Here is a 19,709-nt window from a genome sequence, read left to right as displayed (position 1 = left end):
TAATCAACTTCCTCTGTTTTGTGCCAGAGTCCCAGGTCCTCTAGTTTGGAAGGTGGATGCCCTCTCATTTTCTTGGAAGGGGATGTTTCGTTATGCATTCCCTCCCCTTTTTCTCATTCAGAAAGTCCTGTTCAGGATTCAACAGGATGCTTCCAAAATCTTGTTGGTGACACCGTTTTGGCTGTGACAGCACTGGTCCCCACTACTTCTGCATATAGCCAAGGGCAGTGATCACAAGTTACCTCACAGGGTGGATTTATTCACCCAAGACAAGGGATCTCTCATCCATCCCCACCTGTCCACGCTTCACCTGACACTGTGGGTGATAGGGTTTTGATTCCTCACAGACACCTTTTTTCTGAGGATGTGCTGCAGATCCTGCAGGAGCCCAGAAAACCTACTATTAGGAAATCCTACTTATCTAAATGGAAGAGGTTTTCTATTTGGTGTCTGTGTCATAACCTGGACCCACTTACTGTGGATGTTCCTTTATTTCTGTTATTTGTGTGAGTTGCTCAGTGCTGGTTTTGCCTGCTCTTCTATTAAGGCCCACTTATCAGCTCTTTCTGCTTGTCTGCCTTTAACTCCTCGTTTAGCTTCTAGAGTTGAGGCTAAGCTATTTTGTAAAGACGTCCGTAATATTAGACCTCCCAGGAAGCCTGTTTCTCTTACAAACTAACTATATAACCGCCAACCACAAACAATTCCGGAGATTTGGTGGTTCGAATGCAGGACCACAACCAAACTGTTTGGTTGGTTTGGTTGTGGTCCTGCATTTGAACCAAAAAAGCCTGTTTCTCTTCCCTGGGATCTTAATTTTGTTCTGGAGAAATTGACTCAGGCTCCTTTTGAGCCTGCTGTTTCAGCTTCCTTGCAACATTGTTCTTGGAAGATAGTTCTTTTATTAGCTCTTACTTCAATGAGATGGGTGTCAGATTTCCTGACTACTGTGGCAATGTGATTATCAAAGGAGAGACTACTGTCCACCTGTGTCCCAAGGTCTCTTATCAGGGTCTATATTATATCCTCGAACGCTTAAAAAAACGAACGCTGATTGATCGAACTTATTTTCGTGAAACTGCAAAATATCGAAGCAGCAGAAACTCAAATTTTTTCCTAGGGAAAGAATTTGGTTGTCCGTTTCTGTTGCTTCGGTATTTTCAGTGTTATGGCGGAAAGTTACCGGTCGGATTCAGGTAAGTGTGCGATTGTGTGGATGTGAGTGTTAGGGTGATTTAGGTGAGTTAGGGTTAGGGCTCGGGTTAGGTGTGTGTGCGATTGAGTGGACATGAGGGTTAGGGTGGATTTAAGTGAGTTAGGGTTAGGGAGCGAGTGAGGTGAGTGTGCGATAGTGACGGACCTTAGGGTTAGGGTTTGGGATAAGGTAAGTGGGTAGTTAGTGGTGTGCGCATAGTTTAGTGTAGGGTTAGGTATCAGATTTTAGGTGTATGTGTGTGGATTTCTGTTTGTTTGGTGTGCTTGTGTTGTGTGTATGTGTTTTGGATCAGCGATTTTTTCTCTGGGGAAAAGAATTACTGATCTGACAGTTCAAGATTGTAAGCTTTTGCTTAAATTAGGTCGATCAATCAGCGTTCACTTTTTTAAGCGTTTGATGATATAATATAGATCCTCTTATCACACTTTCAGTGTTAAGTAGACTACCGCCTATGTGGTAGTTCATGGGTACTGAGTTTTTACCAAAAAGGATGACAATGCACTTTTTGGCATTAAGCTTGAGGCCATGGCTTTGACACCAGGCATCTGTCTCAGCGAGGCCCTTTTGTAGGATGTCCACATCTTTTGGAGTTTTGATTATGGCTCCTAGTTTACAGTCATCTGCAAACTTCATTAGCCAAAGACCTTCTGTGTTGGCCTGTACTTCAGAGAAGTAGATACCAAACAAGAGAGGACCCAGGACTTAACTCTGTGGTACTCCACTTGTCACTGGTCTGAAGTTGGATTTGGAGTCTGCTGCTTTCACAGTGTGGGTTCTGTCAGTGAGCCAGTTGGCAACCCATCTTGGGACATAGGGATTTATACCTAGTTTAGTGAGTTTATCTATAATTCCAGAGTGGGGGATGGTGTCGAAAGCCTTGGCGAGATCTAGATAGGCTGTGTGGACTACCTTACCCTCATCTACGGCTTTGGTGACTGCTTCAAAGAAGTCTATCAAGTTTAGGAGACATGATCTGCCTTTTACAAACCTAAACTGGGTGGGGTCCTGAGTTTGGAAATGACCAATGTCATTGTTTATAAGTTTCATGATGATACGTTCCATAGCCTTGCAGACCAGGCTCGTTAGGCTAATGGGGCGGTAGTTTCCGGGGTCTGTGGTGGCTCCCCCTTTGTGGAGTGGAATAACTGTCACTGTGCGCCATTCAGTGGGCACATAGCCTGAGGTGAGGCTGTGATTGAACATGGTACTTAGGTGGAGTGCAAGTTCATTCTGTAGTTCATGTAGAACACAGCCTGGGATGTCATCAGGTCCCATGGATGCTGTGTTCATGGCTTTGGATAGTGTGTTTTTTACCTGTGCAGCCGTGATTACAGGAACTTTGCATTCTTCTGGTATACAGATGAGCCCTTTAGGGGATGACAGGGGGGTAAAGTTAGCACTGAACCTATCTGCCAGGATGTTGGCAATATCAGTTGGTTCTGTATATTTAGTGCCATTGTGCTGTAACTCAGAGCAGATCTGAGTGTTGCCCTTGAGATTCTTGACATAGCTATAGAATGCTTTGTGGTTGTCTTTAGAGTCAGTGGCAATTTTGTTTTCATAACTAGCTTTGGAGGATTTTATGAGGGATCTCAACTTCTTACTGAGGCTGACCAGGAAGTTTCTCTAATCATGGGATTTTACTCTTTTTTGCAACAGTTTCTTTCTTCTGTTGTAGAGTTTGTTTATGGCAGGGGACCACCAGATTGGCTTCCTTTTTTTGGAGGATAGCATATTGGTTCTGTTAGGGATTGCACGATCAATGCACTTGTGTAAGTGCTTATAAAGTGCATTTATGTAGGATTCAGCAGTTATACCTCTATTGTCCATCAGCATGGGTGTCGTGAAGTTTGCCACTTCTGCCTTAAGAAGCGTGAAGTTGGCTTTGGAGAAATTTTTTACTGTGGTTTCCCTAATGGGGGGTAGGGGAAGGATGTGGATGTCTAGAGTGATTAGCTTGTGGTCGGATCTGAACAACAAGGAATTGACCTCTGGTGTGGAGCACCGGTTGCCCATGTTGGTAATAACCAGGTCTAGGATATTGCTGCCCCTGGTGGGGGTGTGGATAATTTGATCCATGGCGTTGGAATTTATGAATTCCAGAAAACGTTGAGCACAAGAGTTGGTACATGAGTAGTTTTCCCAGTTAATGGTAGGGTAGTTGAAATTGCCCTTTATTAGGGTGCTAGGTTGTACCCTAATATTTTCCAGTGTATTAAGAAATGAGGAGTGGGAATCCTGGGGCATGGTGGGGAATCTGTAGCAAGCTACAATTTGGATTGCAGTCTTGCCCAGAGTTAGTTGCCCTTGGATAATCTCGGATGCATTATGCTCAGCAACTAGCCTGGAGGTGTGGATATCCTTAATGAATATGGACATGCCTCCGCCTTTAGTGTTTCGGTCCAGGTTAGGTGGCCGAAAGGTGTGGTATGAATTATAGCCTGGTAATGCAGGGGTACTCTCTGGAGCCTTGAACCAGGTCTCTGTCACTGTATTAGAGGGCTCTACTGCTGCTTCCTTCTCCCAAGTCTCTTCTTGAGCTTTGGCACTCTCCCATAAGTTATGAATACTGCAGCAGTCAATGTAAGGACACCCCCCTTGTCTTTTTCCTTCCTGGATGTGCAGGCACTCTTTGGTTTTCCTTGGACTGGTGTTCTTACTGGGGCAATCAGTTCTAAGGATAGTACGCCTGAACATTACCTTTTTGCCCTGCATTACAAAAGGAACATTTTGGTGACATTCAGTGTATCTTAAAGCAATGGTAGGCTGTGGTAGACTGGGTGGACATCAGGATTCCATGGCAGGGAATTGGTACTTTATGAATACTGCAGTGGTGAAGGCAAGGACATCTATTGGTATAGAAAGATTTTACACAATTGTACTTTATAGCTGTTTTGCATTGATCAGATATTTGGATTTAATTTAAAACTGATTTCATATTTTACAGTCAAAACACTGACAGCCATTTGCTCAACAAAACAAAACACTCTCATATAGAACAAAAGACTTAGCATGTGCCACAGTAAACCCCTCCTCCTTTGAAGCTTGCATGTAATGAAAATACACCTGACAACTCATTAAACCACATGAAACCTGCTGGGATTTATAGACAAATAGCATACAGTGAAGCACTCTTACTGTTTAGTAGCTATGTAAAGGCAGCAGGCAGGAATTCAAAAGCCAAAAGTATACTGCATTTGCTAGCAGCCTGAGACAACCCACTGGACACAGGAACAGCCCAGGAGTACAGTCTGGTGAAATGACATGGTCAGATTTATGCAGAAGACAAATAAGGGCTGAAGGCTCAAATCTTGTTCTACAGGAATCAACTCATTAACAGCTCATAGCCTTACTCATCTGCAGTAACTGCCAGATAGACTGTTGTATCCCAAACCTGCTACATTTTATACCTGAGTGTCTGCAAAAACAAGCTAAATTAAAATGTATTCATAGTCAAAATTTTAACAGTAAACTCATAAACATCATGCTGTCCAAGTTATTCTATGCAAAATATTAAACATCCTGTCACTATTACACAAACCAAAACAGGGAAAACAAGGATCATACCCCAAAACATGGTTTATATGATGATGTTCCTGTTTAATGCAACAATTTCTTCCTTTACATCATAACTACTCCAAGATGCAGGAACAAAGTGTTTATACTCACACATGCACAGATGTGACCATCAATTACAATACTTTGTATTACTGTGTACACATCAGATGTTTTCTTGCTATCAGATAAATGAACTACATACTTAATGACCTAGAAGTATATATTAACTCACTGCTGTTCAAACCATACAGTGTAACCCATTACAACTCCCATAACCTCTCAACCTCTTATCTCAGGAATCCAAGAAAAACCCACAAACAGGAGCAGATTTTAAATTTTGGTCTTGTTGCAGTTTTTGCATTAGCAAGTACATTCTGAAGAGTATGAAGTCTGAGATGCATGTTTGTTGTTATGTAATGATTGCAGTCTGCAATACTTTACCAGAAAGCCACAGATTTTATGAGAAATGATTGGGAATTATATCTGGCTAATCTTGCTTTTGTCAAAACCATAAAGTGCATCGCCCCCCCCCCCCCCCGCCCTCTCAACTTTTTAACTCAAGAATAAGAAACAAAGACACTGAGTTGGGAACAGATTTTTAAATATTTTTCTTATATTCTTAAAAAGTTACTAGAATAATAATCTTGGGATTAGCAAACATTTTCCAAAGGATACAAGTCTGAAACTCATATGTCTGTCATTATTTATTGACAGCAATCTGCAAGTTTGCCAGAAAACCACATTTTTTACAAGGAACACACCAACTTACCCTTCAGTTTCTTTGTAGGAAAATTCTGAACAAAGACAAAAGTATTGGGGATATACATTTTTAATGATTTCATGTATTTGTTAACCAGGTAAACCCATTGGGTGACGTATCAGTTTTTAGTGTTGACCTGGGAACTCTGGTTTAGTGACTTACTCAAATTCACACAGTAGGCAGAAGGATTTGAGGAAGGAACTGTCAAAATCCCTGACTGGTCCTATGATGGTGGAGTGCCATAAGGCTTTAGAGTCCTAACATGTGTTGATGTAGTCTATCACCAATGTATTCATGTGACTGTTTAACTCAGAGGAAGGTATGGTTAGAGTAGCTCCTTCCTATTCACCACCATGCCTGGATGCAACTCAGCGACTTAATGGAAAGTTTTGAGATGTCCTTCTTGAATGCCTCATTTGATTGTCCAGCATTTTTTGACCCAAAGGCAAAGACACACTGACCAGGAGTGAATGGGATGGCAAAAACTTATCCGCCAGTGAAATCCATTTTTCCACACCTCAGGGTTCCTCAGAGTTCCTTATTTCACAACCAGAAGTGTGGAAATATTTTTGTTCCCGAAATCCTAAAGTTTTGCCCAAGGCATTTTCTAATGATAAGTCCCCCAAGGTAGAGGGGTGACATTAATGGACACCTCCTATGTGACCAATAAACCTTTTTGGCATTCCTGAGTGGTTGCCTGTCTACCCTTTTGCAGTCAGGGGCCTTAACTCTCCACCTTCAAACCTGGAAATCCATCAGCCCCGATTCTTGGGTGTTAAGAGTGATAATCAGAGGCTACTCCACTCCTTTCACATCCCACCCAAAAGTGACAAAATAGACCCTTCCAGATGTTCCTTTCTAGCACAGAAAGGCAGTAGTGCAGGAAATATTAAAGCTTCTAGAAAAAGGGGTAATTCAGAAGGTCCCACAGAGTATCGTAAGTCTACTCAAGGTTCTTTTTGGTGCCAAAAAGAATGGGGAACTAAGATCAGTTTGGGACCTAAGACAGACATCATTCCAGATGGTCATTCTACAGTTCATATTGCCTCTTCTGAGATGTGCTTGGTGGGCCTAAAGAATGGCTACTATCATATCTCTATAGCCAGGCAGTCCAAGAGGTTTTTAAGCTTCTGGCTGAGACCTAGTCATTTCGAGTTCAAAGTGCTCTCCTTTGGTCTCACTACCACCCGTAGGATGTTCACCAAGTACATAGCAATGGTCGTAGCAAGGAAGAGGTTGCAGGGGCTCCAGGTGCTCACCTAACTTGTACAGCTGGCTCATCATGGCCCCACAAGGAAGTCACTGTTTCACACAAGCGACTCCTTACTCCACTTGTGCTCTTCCTTAGGGATAACATTAAACTTAAAAAAAAATCCAACATGGAACTTGTTCAAACCTTAGAGTTCATATGTTGCAACCTGACATACAAATAGCCAAGTTTCCTTCATCCAGACTTGTCTTCTCTGCATCTTCAGGCTTCTCAAGTCTTGCACCATCAGAATCCAATGGTTTATCTGATTATTTGACCTTTAAGATCCATTGTAGCTGCTATCACTCTAGTTCCACATTCCAGGTTGTGCATGAGAGTACTTCAGTAAACTTTGCCAGTTCAGTGATCCATGATGTTTCTGTCTATGCAACATTCCATCAGACTCACTAGTATCTGTGGACAACATGTTTTATGATGGCTGACTTCCCTGTGGACCACCCTGGAGCATTGCTTTGTGTTTCTTCCACCAAGGACTACAGAAGCCACAGACACCCCTCCTCTGGGGTGGGTGACATTTCAATGGGAGGACAGTTCAAGGTACCTGGTCCCAGACCGAGGCCTAACTTCACATCAGTGTTCTTGAGATGCAGGCAGTCCTCCTCATGCTGCAGTAATAGTGATACAGATAGAATATATGTCAGTAGCCTCTTGTATGAACAAACAAGGGAGAACCTGGTCTTACTCTTTATGTCACGAGGCCATGAGGATATGGCAGTATTTCCCAGCACTTTCTTGCTGCAAAGCATATCCAGGGCAAATCCAGTATCTTAGCAGACAAACTGAGTAGGTCAGTACTCCTGACATATGAGTTTTCCATCAATTAGTCAAGTGACATCCAACATTTTAAGCTGCTGTGGCCTGCCCTACTGTGATCTATTTTTAACCCTGACCAACACCAAGAGCAGCAGCTTTTTCACCCTGCTCTGTCAGGTGGGACAGTCCCAGAGGGATGGCTTAGTCCATACTTGGCCCCTGGGGCTCCTGGTGCAAGGCAGAAGTGATTCTTACTGACCCCTTTTGGCCCCAGTAGGTTTAGTTTACCTACATCACCTAATGTACTCACCCTGGGTACGGGATCCTCTTCCGAATCTGATTTTTCATCCCTCCAGCAAGCTTCACCTGGACATCAAATCCTTCAGTCTGACTACTTGGTTTCTCCACTTACAATGATGGCCTGAAATGCCAGGCTTTCTTCCAGGGTCATGCAAATTCTCTCTTCTTCCCAAAAGCCCTCCATAAGGAAGACCTATAGAAGTAAATAGAAAAGGTTTACAAGCTTGGCTAATTCTAAAGGTTTGTATCCATTCCTCATGCCATCTGCTGTCTATATTGGATTTTCTGGCAGACCTCTTTTATTTGGGGGCTTGCTATTCTACTATTAAAGTACAATTGGCTGTGATTTTTAACTTTCATGTGGGAGAGCAGCATGCTTCAAGTTGCTTCCTTAACACTCTCAAAAGTGATTTTAAGAGGTGCTTTCTCTTGTGACCCCTCTCACCATTGAGGGGCCCCATTCCTCCTTCAGCTATCACTGTAATGATTGCTAGATTTATTTATTGCTATCAAGGAACATTTTTATTTTAAGGCATAGCTTTTCCATCCTCTGCACACACCTATATATGTGCAATGGGGACATCCTGGCATATCATTCCACATCTACAGTGACTTAGCCAATGTTACCCATGTATTCCAGCTTAGGACAATGTTCCCTATGAGTCCCCAAACTCCATCAGGGATCGATCCCAGGGGATGTCCAAGAGTGTGCCCCCCCCCCCCCAAATTGACATGCCTATCCTTCCCTTGTTAGTGCCTCAAATGTCCTATCCGCTAATTGATCCTGGGTCACCTAGGTCTGAGTTAGAACTCTAGCCCTTTATGCCACAACACTGGCTTATTCTCACCTGTGATGATAGGAGAAGATCTACTTAATGTGTGACACTATTAGTCTCTCACCCATATTGGGTGATGTGGCTGTGTGTTTCAATGGTCACTTTGGCTATAAGCTTAGTAAGACCCTATGAACCTATATGAGATAAATCACAGTACACCAGGCAGACAGATGGTGTGTAGTATATATGAATAGGCAAATAACCATGAATAACAGTGGAGACAGTGAAACTAAGTACCACAGATCACATATGAAATTGCTTGTGGTGCAGAGATTTATGAATTTGAATGAAACCACTGGGCTGTAGCACAAATACTGAACCTGTTAATACTGTGCAGGTACAGTTGTAGCAGTCACACACATGCGCATGTATGTGTGTGTACACACTGCCTCCAACAGGCTACTTCAGTGATTATGTAGCTGTAATCAAGAAACTGTAGTGATATAGCATTACAAGGGTTATTCCAAAAACTGGCAAAATCAGTGGAAATAACAGTCACCATAATGACTGCTGGATTTATCAACTTTAACAAATGAAGTGCTTGAAGATCACAAGTTAAAGGACGCAGAATAAGAGATGAGACTGTACGAGAGGCCTAGTGGAGGAATAAAGTGGTTTATGTGAATATTTTAAATGCACCATACTTAGATTATCACTAACATCTAGCCAGCTTAAGAAACGAAGGACAGAGCAGTGATGAAAGCAATGGGTGTTGTCGATTTAGCAGTTTTGTACTAGCCCAGCTCTAGTCTATGAATGATGAAGGCAGGCAGCACAGAGCAAAGAGTGAAAGATTATGACTTCAACTCTTCTTATTTTGATTACTGAAGACATAAGACCCTTAGATATGGTTAGTTTTAGTGATGGCATACTTTGAATGAATGACTGTTAAATTTGAGAGTTTGATCAACAGCAAGGTCTAGTAGTTTAACAGAGTTACTTGCACACAATAGAATTGTTACTAAATTTTATACAAGATAGACAGAGAGAGAGAGAGAGAGTGTGGTCATGGTTGGAAGAATTTGAGTAGATGACCAGATACTGATATTATTAATATTTAAAAAGAGTCCTGAAAAAACTAGACATAAAAATATGGCGTTATCAGCACGTTAGTGTACAGTCGAAGGGCCATAGAGTTACTATGCCATTATCAAGAGTAGACAATAAACGCGAGCCTAGCACAGCCATTTGTAGAGTACTTAGAGCATTGTTAAAAGGGGTAAGATAGTTGATACCCTTCTAACAGACAGTTTTAATCCATGAAGGTAGTTGTCAAACCCAAAGAAGGAGGAAGAGCAGGTACAAAGTTTGCCCAACCTATTTAATAATCGGTAGTTAATCATTCTAATGGCCTTGGTGAGCTCTTGAAACAGAGCAGAATTAATATTTCCAGAATTTAAATTGAAGTGTACACATTCATATACACGTCTTCTGTTAGGGTACACTATAATATTATAAAATGGAGTAGGACAGCATGCCTAACCTTTTTGCTACTCACTTCTTTTTTGTCACTTGTACAGTTCCGAGTTTGATCCTAGCAGTCATCATGGAAAAGTCCCTCTGCAAAAAATGGGGAGTTCAGGCTTTCCAACTGTTTCTAGTGGTTCAGATCATGAGCCTTGATCCAAACTGGGATGACCTATATTGTTTGACTGACAAATATCAGGAGTGTCATTTAGTTGACTGAATCATGTAATCATCACACGGGAAAAAAAAACAGGTACAGCTGATCGAACATTGCTGGCTTTGTTTCTGTGCAAGATTGTGAACAATGGGTATTGGGGAATTTGCCCTTTCTCTCTCTAGGTGATTTTGGAGTTGGTATATATAATTAGCAGGGAGTATGGGAGGGGCATCAAGGATTTTTCTTCGATTGTTTGAGTTTTGTATAAATATGGGCATATGACCCAAGTGCCATATACTCAAATATGAGGTACTACCATAAATCATAGAATTTCAAGACCACCACCTGAATATAAAGGGAAAAGAAGTTAGAATTCTACCTCTCATCACTCAAGATGACAGCAGTTTAGGGTGCACAGAGTAGGTCCCTTATGTATCCCAGGCCATCGTTGTTGCATCAGGATATTAAGGTAGCGCTGGTGAGTGCTGAATGCCAGAAGTGCAGACAAAAGCCTAATCAACTTAAGTATCTAAACTCAAGGACTAATTTACCCTGAAAGACATTACCATTTATGTAACTACTGAAACCAGACTTCACTGTAGTAATACCCTTTCCCCTTTACTTAGTGTTGTGCAGTCTCCTTTGGGAGTTTAACTCTCTGCGCTGTGAATACCTAACCAAAACCAGTAGTAAAACAAACACCTCTTCTAGTGTCTTATACCTAAATTGCCACATGAACAGCATCAGATGGCATGACAGGTACCTTACTCAATGTTTCCTCTATTTCTGGAATAGGCTGCCCCTTCTTGTCAATCAAAATGTTTTCGTGGCACCCTTTAAAACTAGTCTGGATCACTAGGTGTGTGATCAGCAGACCACTCAACTGTCACTATTTTGGGGAACTTTTCTATTTTCATGTCTGATTGACCCCTGCACAGGAGATTTACCCCTATTCTCAAGATTGATGTACCCCTTCTTAACATTTTCTGAATACCCTTTCATCACATGTGATTTTTGAAGCTGTCTAATACACAGAAAAAGAACACACTACATGACCAACATATTAGTGGCATATTAGTGGCAACAATACCTTAAAGAAAGTAAAGAAACATATCTTGCATCTCCCTTTTCCTGAAGCAAAAATAAATGACTTTGTGTAACAGAATTTTGCAATATGGTCCATTAAAGTCTACAGAATTGCCAGTGTTTCTTTGATAATTTGCTTATATTTTTCCATTATTTTTGTCATTCTGTTTTTTTAAACATGCATTTCTAGGTAGCACCCCACATTCCTACTGGAAGCTGGAAGAGTTATGTGCTATTTGCTATAGAAATGTTATGCTAATTATATCTTCATATTTTAAACTGGATGTCCCAACTTTTCAAGGCCTTTGTTCCCATTTTCAGTGTCTGCAGGTTGAGAGGTATAGTGATCACAAATGTTCAATTGGGATATATATGGGTAAATATTTCTCCGTATAGTACTGGGTAACATGGATTAGCTTCTTGATGGTCTTCTTGTCCATAAGCGTAGTATGAACCTATCAAGGGAGGGTGAAGAAGTGGAAATTAGACACCTGTTACATAACTCTCCAGGTAAAACCTTCATCTGAGACAGACATGTATACCTGATATATTTCCAGTTTCTCCTCAGATAGCAAAATAATGGGATCACACACATTACTGGCCAAAGATGAGATGCCTTTGGGTGATGTACCCATGGTAACTGTCTTACAGCATGTATCCCATGGTGTCTGCATCTTTTTTCCCATTGTTGATTGTATGGAACATCTTTTCACATTGAGTGGTCCCCTGAATCCCCAAAGCAACATTTGTGATAGCACTTGGAATGAAGACTGTTCCACCCAGGTCTTCCACAATGTTCCAGCAAGACTTACTGACCCTAGCTGAAAAAAGATCTTCTGTGCTTTTCTTCAGTAACATAGCCCCAGGTACAAGGCCAGATGTTCAATTCACATGAGCTATTCTCTTTATAGATGTAAGATTATAGTCTTAGGGATCATGCCCTGGTCCCCCACAATGGACCATGTCTAAGCCTCTCTAGCCCCCATCTCCAGCTCCAACTGAACATTTCCCTGGGTGCTGGAACCCCACCATTTTAGCTTATAGATCTTCCATATCACATGCTTCATCTCCAAGTGCCTTGGGTAAGCATCAGCCTGACCTTTCTGAAGCCAGGATATGTGAATTTTTTTCCCTCTCGATCTGTGTCCTGGAAAGGGGGCTGAAAGGATCTAGAGATCCTTATCTATGAGGCATTAAGGTCAATGAAAGCTCCCATCCCTCTGCCCCCCATTAGTGACCCTGCCTATGGAAAAACCCTAAGGCTTTTGATATCTACCACTAACTGAAATGTGATTGCGTTACCTTTCTGTTACAAAGTACATTAGAGTTACCTGTAGAAGAATGAATGGGACATTTAGCTTATATGTATTTCTTCAGCCTGGAAATTCTGAATTCTGTTGTTTTTAAAAACGTATTTCTATATGTGATTCATTTGTTACACAATCATACATGTCTAACAGTGTTGAGTTTATGATTTTTTTTTTTCAAAAAGAGCACTAAACCTTTGCTGTGTGGGACAGATGACTATACCATTCACGAATGCTGATTAGTGTTCCATGGTCCAGTCTGCTGGTTTACATTTACCTGTTCCTTTTACTGGCTTGAGGCTAAAGACCAGAGCTTTGCTCTTGGTCATCCTTCCGTAGTGAGAAGCCATTAACAGCAAGTTAGTAAACAACAAAGCCTATGACATGAGAAATCTTGAGACCATAGTGTTGGTCAATACACTCACCCTGGGTACAAGTTGCTTCATAGTAACAGCTGCACAGGTCATATATTCTCTATGACCTGCAATAGTTTTATTACAACTTTATTTCATGTAGTGCATTTGTTCTAGGCAGACAGTTTTCTTCTCAATATGATTCTGGATTTTGATTTGAAATAACCAAGTACAGAATATGAATAATAAGGACTAAGGAATGCAATGTAAAGTAAACTAGCAATATAAAAATACATTTTCAGTCACTGTATTCTAAAGGAGTATCCAAATGGCATAATGATCCAGCACAGTTTATATGCCTCTTGCATAGGCTCACTTACAAATGGTAAGTGCAGCTGGTACATTTTAATGTAATAAATGGATATAGGGTGCCTCTCTTTATTTGCCACTGGTTAGGTATGACAGTGTAACTGGATGTTTTGATATAGTATAAAGCTATAGAATGCCCCAATTTACCGCTGGTAGAATATGACAGTGTAACTGGTACATTGTAAAATTAGAGATGGATACAGTTTTTTCCCCACTGGTGCAGTATGACAGTGTAATTAGAAATTATAGTAAAGGAATGAGTAAATGTTGGCATTGAGCTAATAATCAGCTATTCATCTCCCTGTTTGTAGGTGTGATACTGATTTCCAGATAACAACCTGTGTGGCTCCTGGCTTGAAGATCAATGACTTTAGCATTCCCATGCAGTATTTCATTTGGAGTAAAATGTTAAGTATTAAACCAGGTAAGACAAATGCAGACAGAGAATCAACAACACAACTGTCACATCACAGCATAGGGATTGTTAATTGCTGCAGTGTCTTATTTTCCATATTTAATGAATGGTTCTTTTAATGTCATATGTTTTATATTTACTTATCACTAACTTCAAAATGTAGTGCTTTTGTGACATTTTAAATTATATGGAATTTACAGGTCTTTTAATTCAAGTAGACTCTCACATATGTTTATAAAGATTCTTTTAACTGTTGTACAGAAAGGGTGATTTATGCCCTAAGTTGTCCGTGTAAAAAGTTTTACATCGGAGAAACTAAGAGAGCCTTTAAAGTAAGGCTCTTGGAACATGTCAGGGACATTGTTAACAAAAAAGTAGAAAGCCCTGTAGCAACACATTTTTTAGAGTGTCATGATAGCAATTCCAATGGGCTATGTGCAACTATTTTGGAACAAATTCCTGTTTATAAGTATAATTGTTCAAATATAAAACGTTTGCTGCAACAAAAAGAAGCTGTTTTCATTTTAAAGTTTAAAACTTTGTTTCCTGAAGGTCTTAATGAAGATTTTAACTGGAGAATGCTTGTAAATTGAACTCAGGTGTTTTTTATCATTAATTGTATAATTGATTCAATCAATGAATGGTTATGAGCTGTATATATATGTGCATAGAAGTTTTATTCATTTGTACTCCTTGAAGGCGTAGGCCGAGACGTCAGAGTAAATCAATTTTGGAATAAATCGTTTTTTGGTGGATCCTTTGTTGTTTCTTCCTTGGTGTGTCCCTGGTTGTTTCATCTCACATATGTTTACTTTATAATAATTGTAAAATGAAGTTCAAACTTTAAACAAAGGGTGTAATTTTGTATAATTCTAAACCATATATGGAGATGTAAGAAATGTGTTGTTAGATGTTTTTATGTATGCTAGAAATAGTAATATAAATGGGGGTCAGAAAAGTTGTGTGAAAGATTAGTTATAAAAAGTTACTTCCAAAATTTCTGCTTTTATTCTTCCCACTTACCCAGCTGCTAAATTATGTGCAGAAATATATAAGGACGTGAACAGACAAATATTAAGCATTATGGTAATTAAGCAGAAATTAAACCATTTTATTGAATTATATTTGCAATAATAATAATAGTAATATTGCTAATCCTGCCAATAAGGGTGGCAAGGCAGTTATTTTGGATTGAGAATATTATAATACCAAAATGGGAATGCATTATTAGACTTGAATGTATACAGTGGATATGAAAAGTTTACACAGCCCTGTTAAAATGCCAGGTTTTTGTGATATTAAAAAATGAGACCACAATAAATAATTTCAAAACTTTTCCCACCTTTAATGTGAACTATAACATGTACAGCTCAGCCACTTTCTCAATTAACACTTATGGGGGACCCACTGGTTGGGTGTTTTCCATGCTGGCACTGTACTCACTGTTTACGTATGGAGAAGACCAAAGAGTTTTCCAGCAGGAATACTGGCCAGGTTTATGATATCAGTTTTTTTGCCAATTGCTCTATCTGGTGAGTGGTTGGTTTACCTGGCCACTTGTTCATGTTCTGCGTTTTATGTAGGACAAACATCGAGACCTGTGAAATTTCGGATCAGTGAGCACGAGTGACATTAAAAATAAAAAGGCAACTAGTGCCTTGTTTAAGCATGTATTGAATCACCCTACAGCGAATTTTAGATTTACTGTGATTGATAGAGTTATTGGTAAGAAAATAACAAAGCTGGCTGGCACAATTTACTTAACATGAAATAAAACAGTGGATTATTAAATTGGAGGATTATTCCCCCCCTGGGCTTAATGAGCAATTGTGACCAATCATCTGGGCTTACCTATTCACTATTTCCTATATACATGTGTGGCTATAAGTGGAAGTTTTATACACTGAGGAAGGCCTGGTATTTGTAGCCGAAACCTGTCTGTTTATGTCACATTAAAGGATTTTATGCACACCACTTTGGGCTGGCATTTTTCTTTTTGACTTTGGAATTTTCCATTTGGTGCCTTGCCCTTGCCTTACCTGCTGAGTTTGGTTACTTATGTGGACATTTTGGATTCTCAGCTTTTGGCGTGTAGTGTGAGAGCAGTTACAATACTTGTGCTGCTTTCTGCTTTTGACAACTGGTTGGTCTATCTAAGGTTATTTTTCTTTCACTTGACTTTACAAATGTCGTTTGGGCTGTAGGTTGTATTCCTGTTTGTATTTACTCTTTGGGATCTCCTTTTCAAGTGTTTTTACAGTTGGGTCTACCCTACACTTTTGGGACTGGAGTGGAGTATATGTTCTTTTGGGCCAGTTACTCAGTTTTCAATGGATTTGGTCATTTCTGATGCTGGCGTGTGGTGCTGGAGCAGTTAGGATATTTGTGCTTACTGTGAGTTCACAATTAACTCATTTCATCTATCTTCAGCAATCACTCTACAGCTGGGTTCAATTTGTGGTTCAGCTCAGGAGTGGAATATTCATTCTTTTGGGGCATACACTATTTAGCGTTCTTTCACTTTGGACTTGTGTATTCTTTGAACTTGGCATGTGGTGTTTGGGTATTAAGGACACTCGTGCATTTTGTGGAATCACTATAATCGTTTCCGTCGGGTTTTTCCAACGATGGCAATGGACTGAGTGGCGTGTTCTCATTCTAAGTGATCGCTTGGGCGACATAGTGTCTTCGGCTGTCAATGGATCTACGAGGCCATATTTGTTCCTTTTAGAAGTGGTTGGAACATCTGGGGACATCATAGCCTGTGGTCTTAGCATCGGGTGCATCTGAATCTAGTTTGTGCCATCTTTGTGCAACATTGGGAAGATCTGCATTCTGTTTTTACAGATCAGCCACTGTTTGGATTACATACAGATTTGGGAAGGATCATAACCCTACCTTCAAGGCTCTTATTTAGGAGCTATTTTTTTCTTTTTCTATTATTATGTTGGGGCTGTGTTTGGTGGAGTGAACTGGGTCTTATTTAATCAGGACTACTGGTTATAAACAGACGCCACCATTTTGGCAACAAGGATTTTGGTGTTGGACACCGTCTTGTTCACAGAAGCTGAGTGACTTTATACTTTACACATCACTGTTTTTGGACAGCTGTTAGAATGTAATAGTTACTTAACTATTTGGTTTACAGTGTGGGGATTTGAATAGTACTATGTTGGGATTACTGTAAACCCTGCATGTGCCAATTAGGTCGAACATATTTTTACATTTATAGCCATTTATTTTTTACTGCTTAATGCTTAGTACATATAATTAGGGGAGTTTTCATTTGTATTATCTAGGTGCTAAATATTCCGGATCAATACAGGCTAGATTATATGTTATATATATTTTTTTTTCCTTTTCCATCATTGGGCTGGGGTTGTGTTTGGTGGAATGAACTAGGTCTTATTTGATCAGGACTGTTTGATATAACAGACTCCACCATTTTGGTAACAAACGTTTTTGGCGTTGTGCTCCATTTTGCTCAGGGTAGTTGAGTGATTTTACACATTACAAATTGTTTTTTTTTGGATTACTGTTAGAATCAACAGTTTATTTATTATTTGGCTTAAAGTGTAGGATTTTGACGAGTATTTGTATAAGTCCTTCTCTATAGCCTGCACGTGTTAACTAGGTGGCATATATTATATACGTTTACAGTTATTTTATTTTTACTGCTCAACACTTAGTACATACAGCTTGGGGAGATTTCATTCGTACCATTTAGGTGCTGAACATTTAGGATTATTACCGACAAGACTATAGGTCATATTTTTGAGGAATCATTCTTTTTTAGTGTCCAACATATATTAGTCTGGTGGGGTTTTCCATTTGCACCACCTTGAGGAGGCATATTTAGGATTGGCCATTCATTTATTATTGCTTCTGACAATATAAGCAAGATTAATAATTTTATATTTTTGGTTTGGTTCCCCCCCCCCTTTTTTTAAAGACTCTGGGTATGTTCCCCCTTTTTACCAGGGGGATCCATAGGTATCTTTGAACACTCTTGGGTATATATATATATATATATATATATATATATATATATATATATATATATATATGTTTTTTTACCTTTTTGCATACTGCCCGAATGCTCTCTTGGATATAACTATATTTTATGAAAACAATTGCATTGGTGTTTCCGTGCCTGTCTTTGACAGCATTTGTTGAGTGGGGTTTTCCCTAAGTTCTATTGGGTTGTAGTTGTAGACAATTGGACACACTAATGGGTGGACCTTTCTCCTAAATATGTGGAATGGTGGAGTACTTAATCTGGCCCCTGACCATTAGATTGTTTTTTTGTTAAGAACGTTTGGTTCAGTTCCCGAGGTACGTAGCACTATCCTATATCTACACTTTATGAACCATTTTTATTGGTGGCTATTATTGCTCCCCCTGCTTGTTGTTTTAGATCAGGACTTTGTGGTTGTGAGAGGGCATGTAGCACTATCATTGTCTATATTGTGGTCAGTTATTTATGGCGTAATATGGGTAGGGCCTATTATTGTTCCTCGGTATTGATTCAAATAATTTTTTTATTTATTTTGAACCATTCTTGTGTCCTTTTGGCTTTTCGTTCGTTGTCTTTACCACTTGATCTTAAGTGGTTGGTGGATGATTTTTGTGCAATTGCTGTTTTGGCAGACACGCAATCTTCTGGTCACTCTTTATAACTTTTGATAACTTTTTGAGCATTTGTGACTGGTATGGATTTGGGTCAACTTCTCCAAGGTCTTTCATCTGATTGGGATGATATTGGCATATTTGGTTTAGGGACCAAGGTCCCTGGGGATCTGTTGGGTGGGGGTGAACCTACATCATCTTGTCAAGATGTTTTTTCCAAGTTATCCAAAAGTATGAGGACTATGCGCACTCATGTGTGGCATCTTCGTCTTTTCAAAGCATATAGGGCAAGGAACATTTGTCCCAGGGGATTATGGGTACATATTCAGCCCTTAGTTTTTGAAATAGATCAGGAATTGGATCAACAATGGTTAGCGGTCCAACAACAAGCCTCCATGGGATTTGTGGAGGCCTTATTGGCCTATCATAACAGATGTATTGATTCTATTTTGATTGAGGTGACCAAACTGTATGATGATACTAAACAGTTTGAAGGTCAGACTTGCTACCAAACCAAACAACAATTAAGTCGTGAATTATTGACCCTTGAAGGCCAGTTGAGGGACCATAAGATACACAAATTCAATCATGACCTAGCTGACTATGACAGGGGGAGACCATTTGGACCACATAAGAGTGTAAAATTTTCGAACACTGGTCCCAAACCCAATAAAAGGAAAAGGCCTAGGTCCATCCTGAAGAAAAATGTGTCCTCCTTCGGTAGTACTTCTGGGGAGGATTCATTCTGTATGACAAATTCAGAAGCAGCACCAGTATTGTCTTCTCCCACACCAAAACACAGCAGTTCAGACACCCTTTCAGGATTAGGAGACACAGGGCAGGGAGGAAACATAACAAGAATAGCCGATATGGCAACACTGCTACAGATTATGACCAACAAGTAACTGAGTATAATAATGTTCTTAACATCTCTACACAGGTTTTTAACTCCCATTCAAATTGAATTGTTCAATAAAGGATTGAATTTTGTCCCTGCATTTTTTGTTCCAGAGGGTGTTTTTGCTGATGATGTGAACAGTTTTTGTCGTATTAATATGAAATTGTTCTTTGACCAGGATAACCATGGGTCTGGTGATTTATCTTTTCATTTTCACATGTCTAACTTTATGCCACCAATGAATCCCACTGTTAACTTGTTTTTTCACAAGGTTCTCAAAGATTTACACCTCCATTATTCAGATATGGCGATCAAGTCACACAATCTTTCTAAAC

At 39.9% G+C, this 19,709-nt stretch overlaps 1 protein-coding gene across 1 annotated transcript in view; it reads left to right on the top strand.

The window, feature by feature from the left end:
- Nucleotides 1-19,709, top strand: part of LOC122797117 (E3 ubiquitin-protein ligase TRIM39-like) — a 164,150-nt gene that overhangs the window by 141,478 nt on the left and 2,963 nt on the right. The window contains exon 5 of the mRNA XM_044065913.1: nucleotides 13,744-13,856. Within this exon, the coding sequence (XP_043921848.1) occupies nucleotides 13,744-13,856 (113 nt within the window). The remainder of the gene's footprint in view (nucleotides 1-13,743; nucleotides 13,857-19,709) is intronic.

This window comes from Protopterus annectens, chromosome 3.part0 (genome assembly GCF_019279795.1).
Source record: "Protopterus annectens isolate FY-2018-M chromosome 3.part0, PAN1.0, whole genome shotgun sequence".
NCBI lineage: Eukaryota > Metazoa > Chordata > Ceratodontiformes > Protopteridae > Protopterus > Protopterus annectens.
The sequence above is the reverse complement of the archived record's forward strand: the minus strand, read 5'-3'. Positions and strand labels throughout refer to the sequence as shown.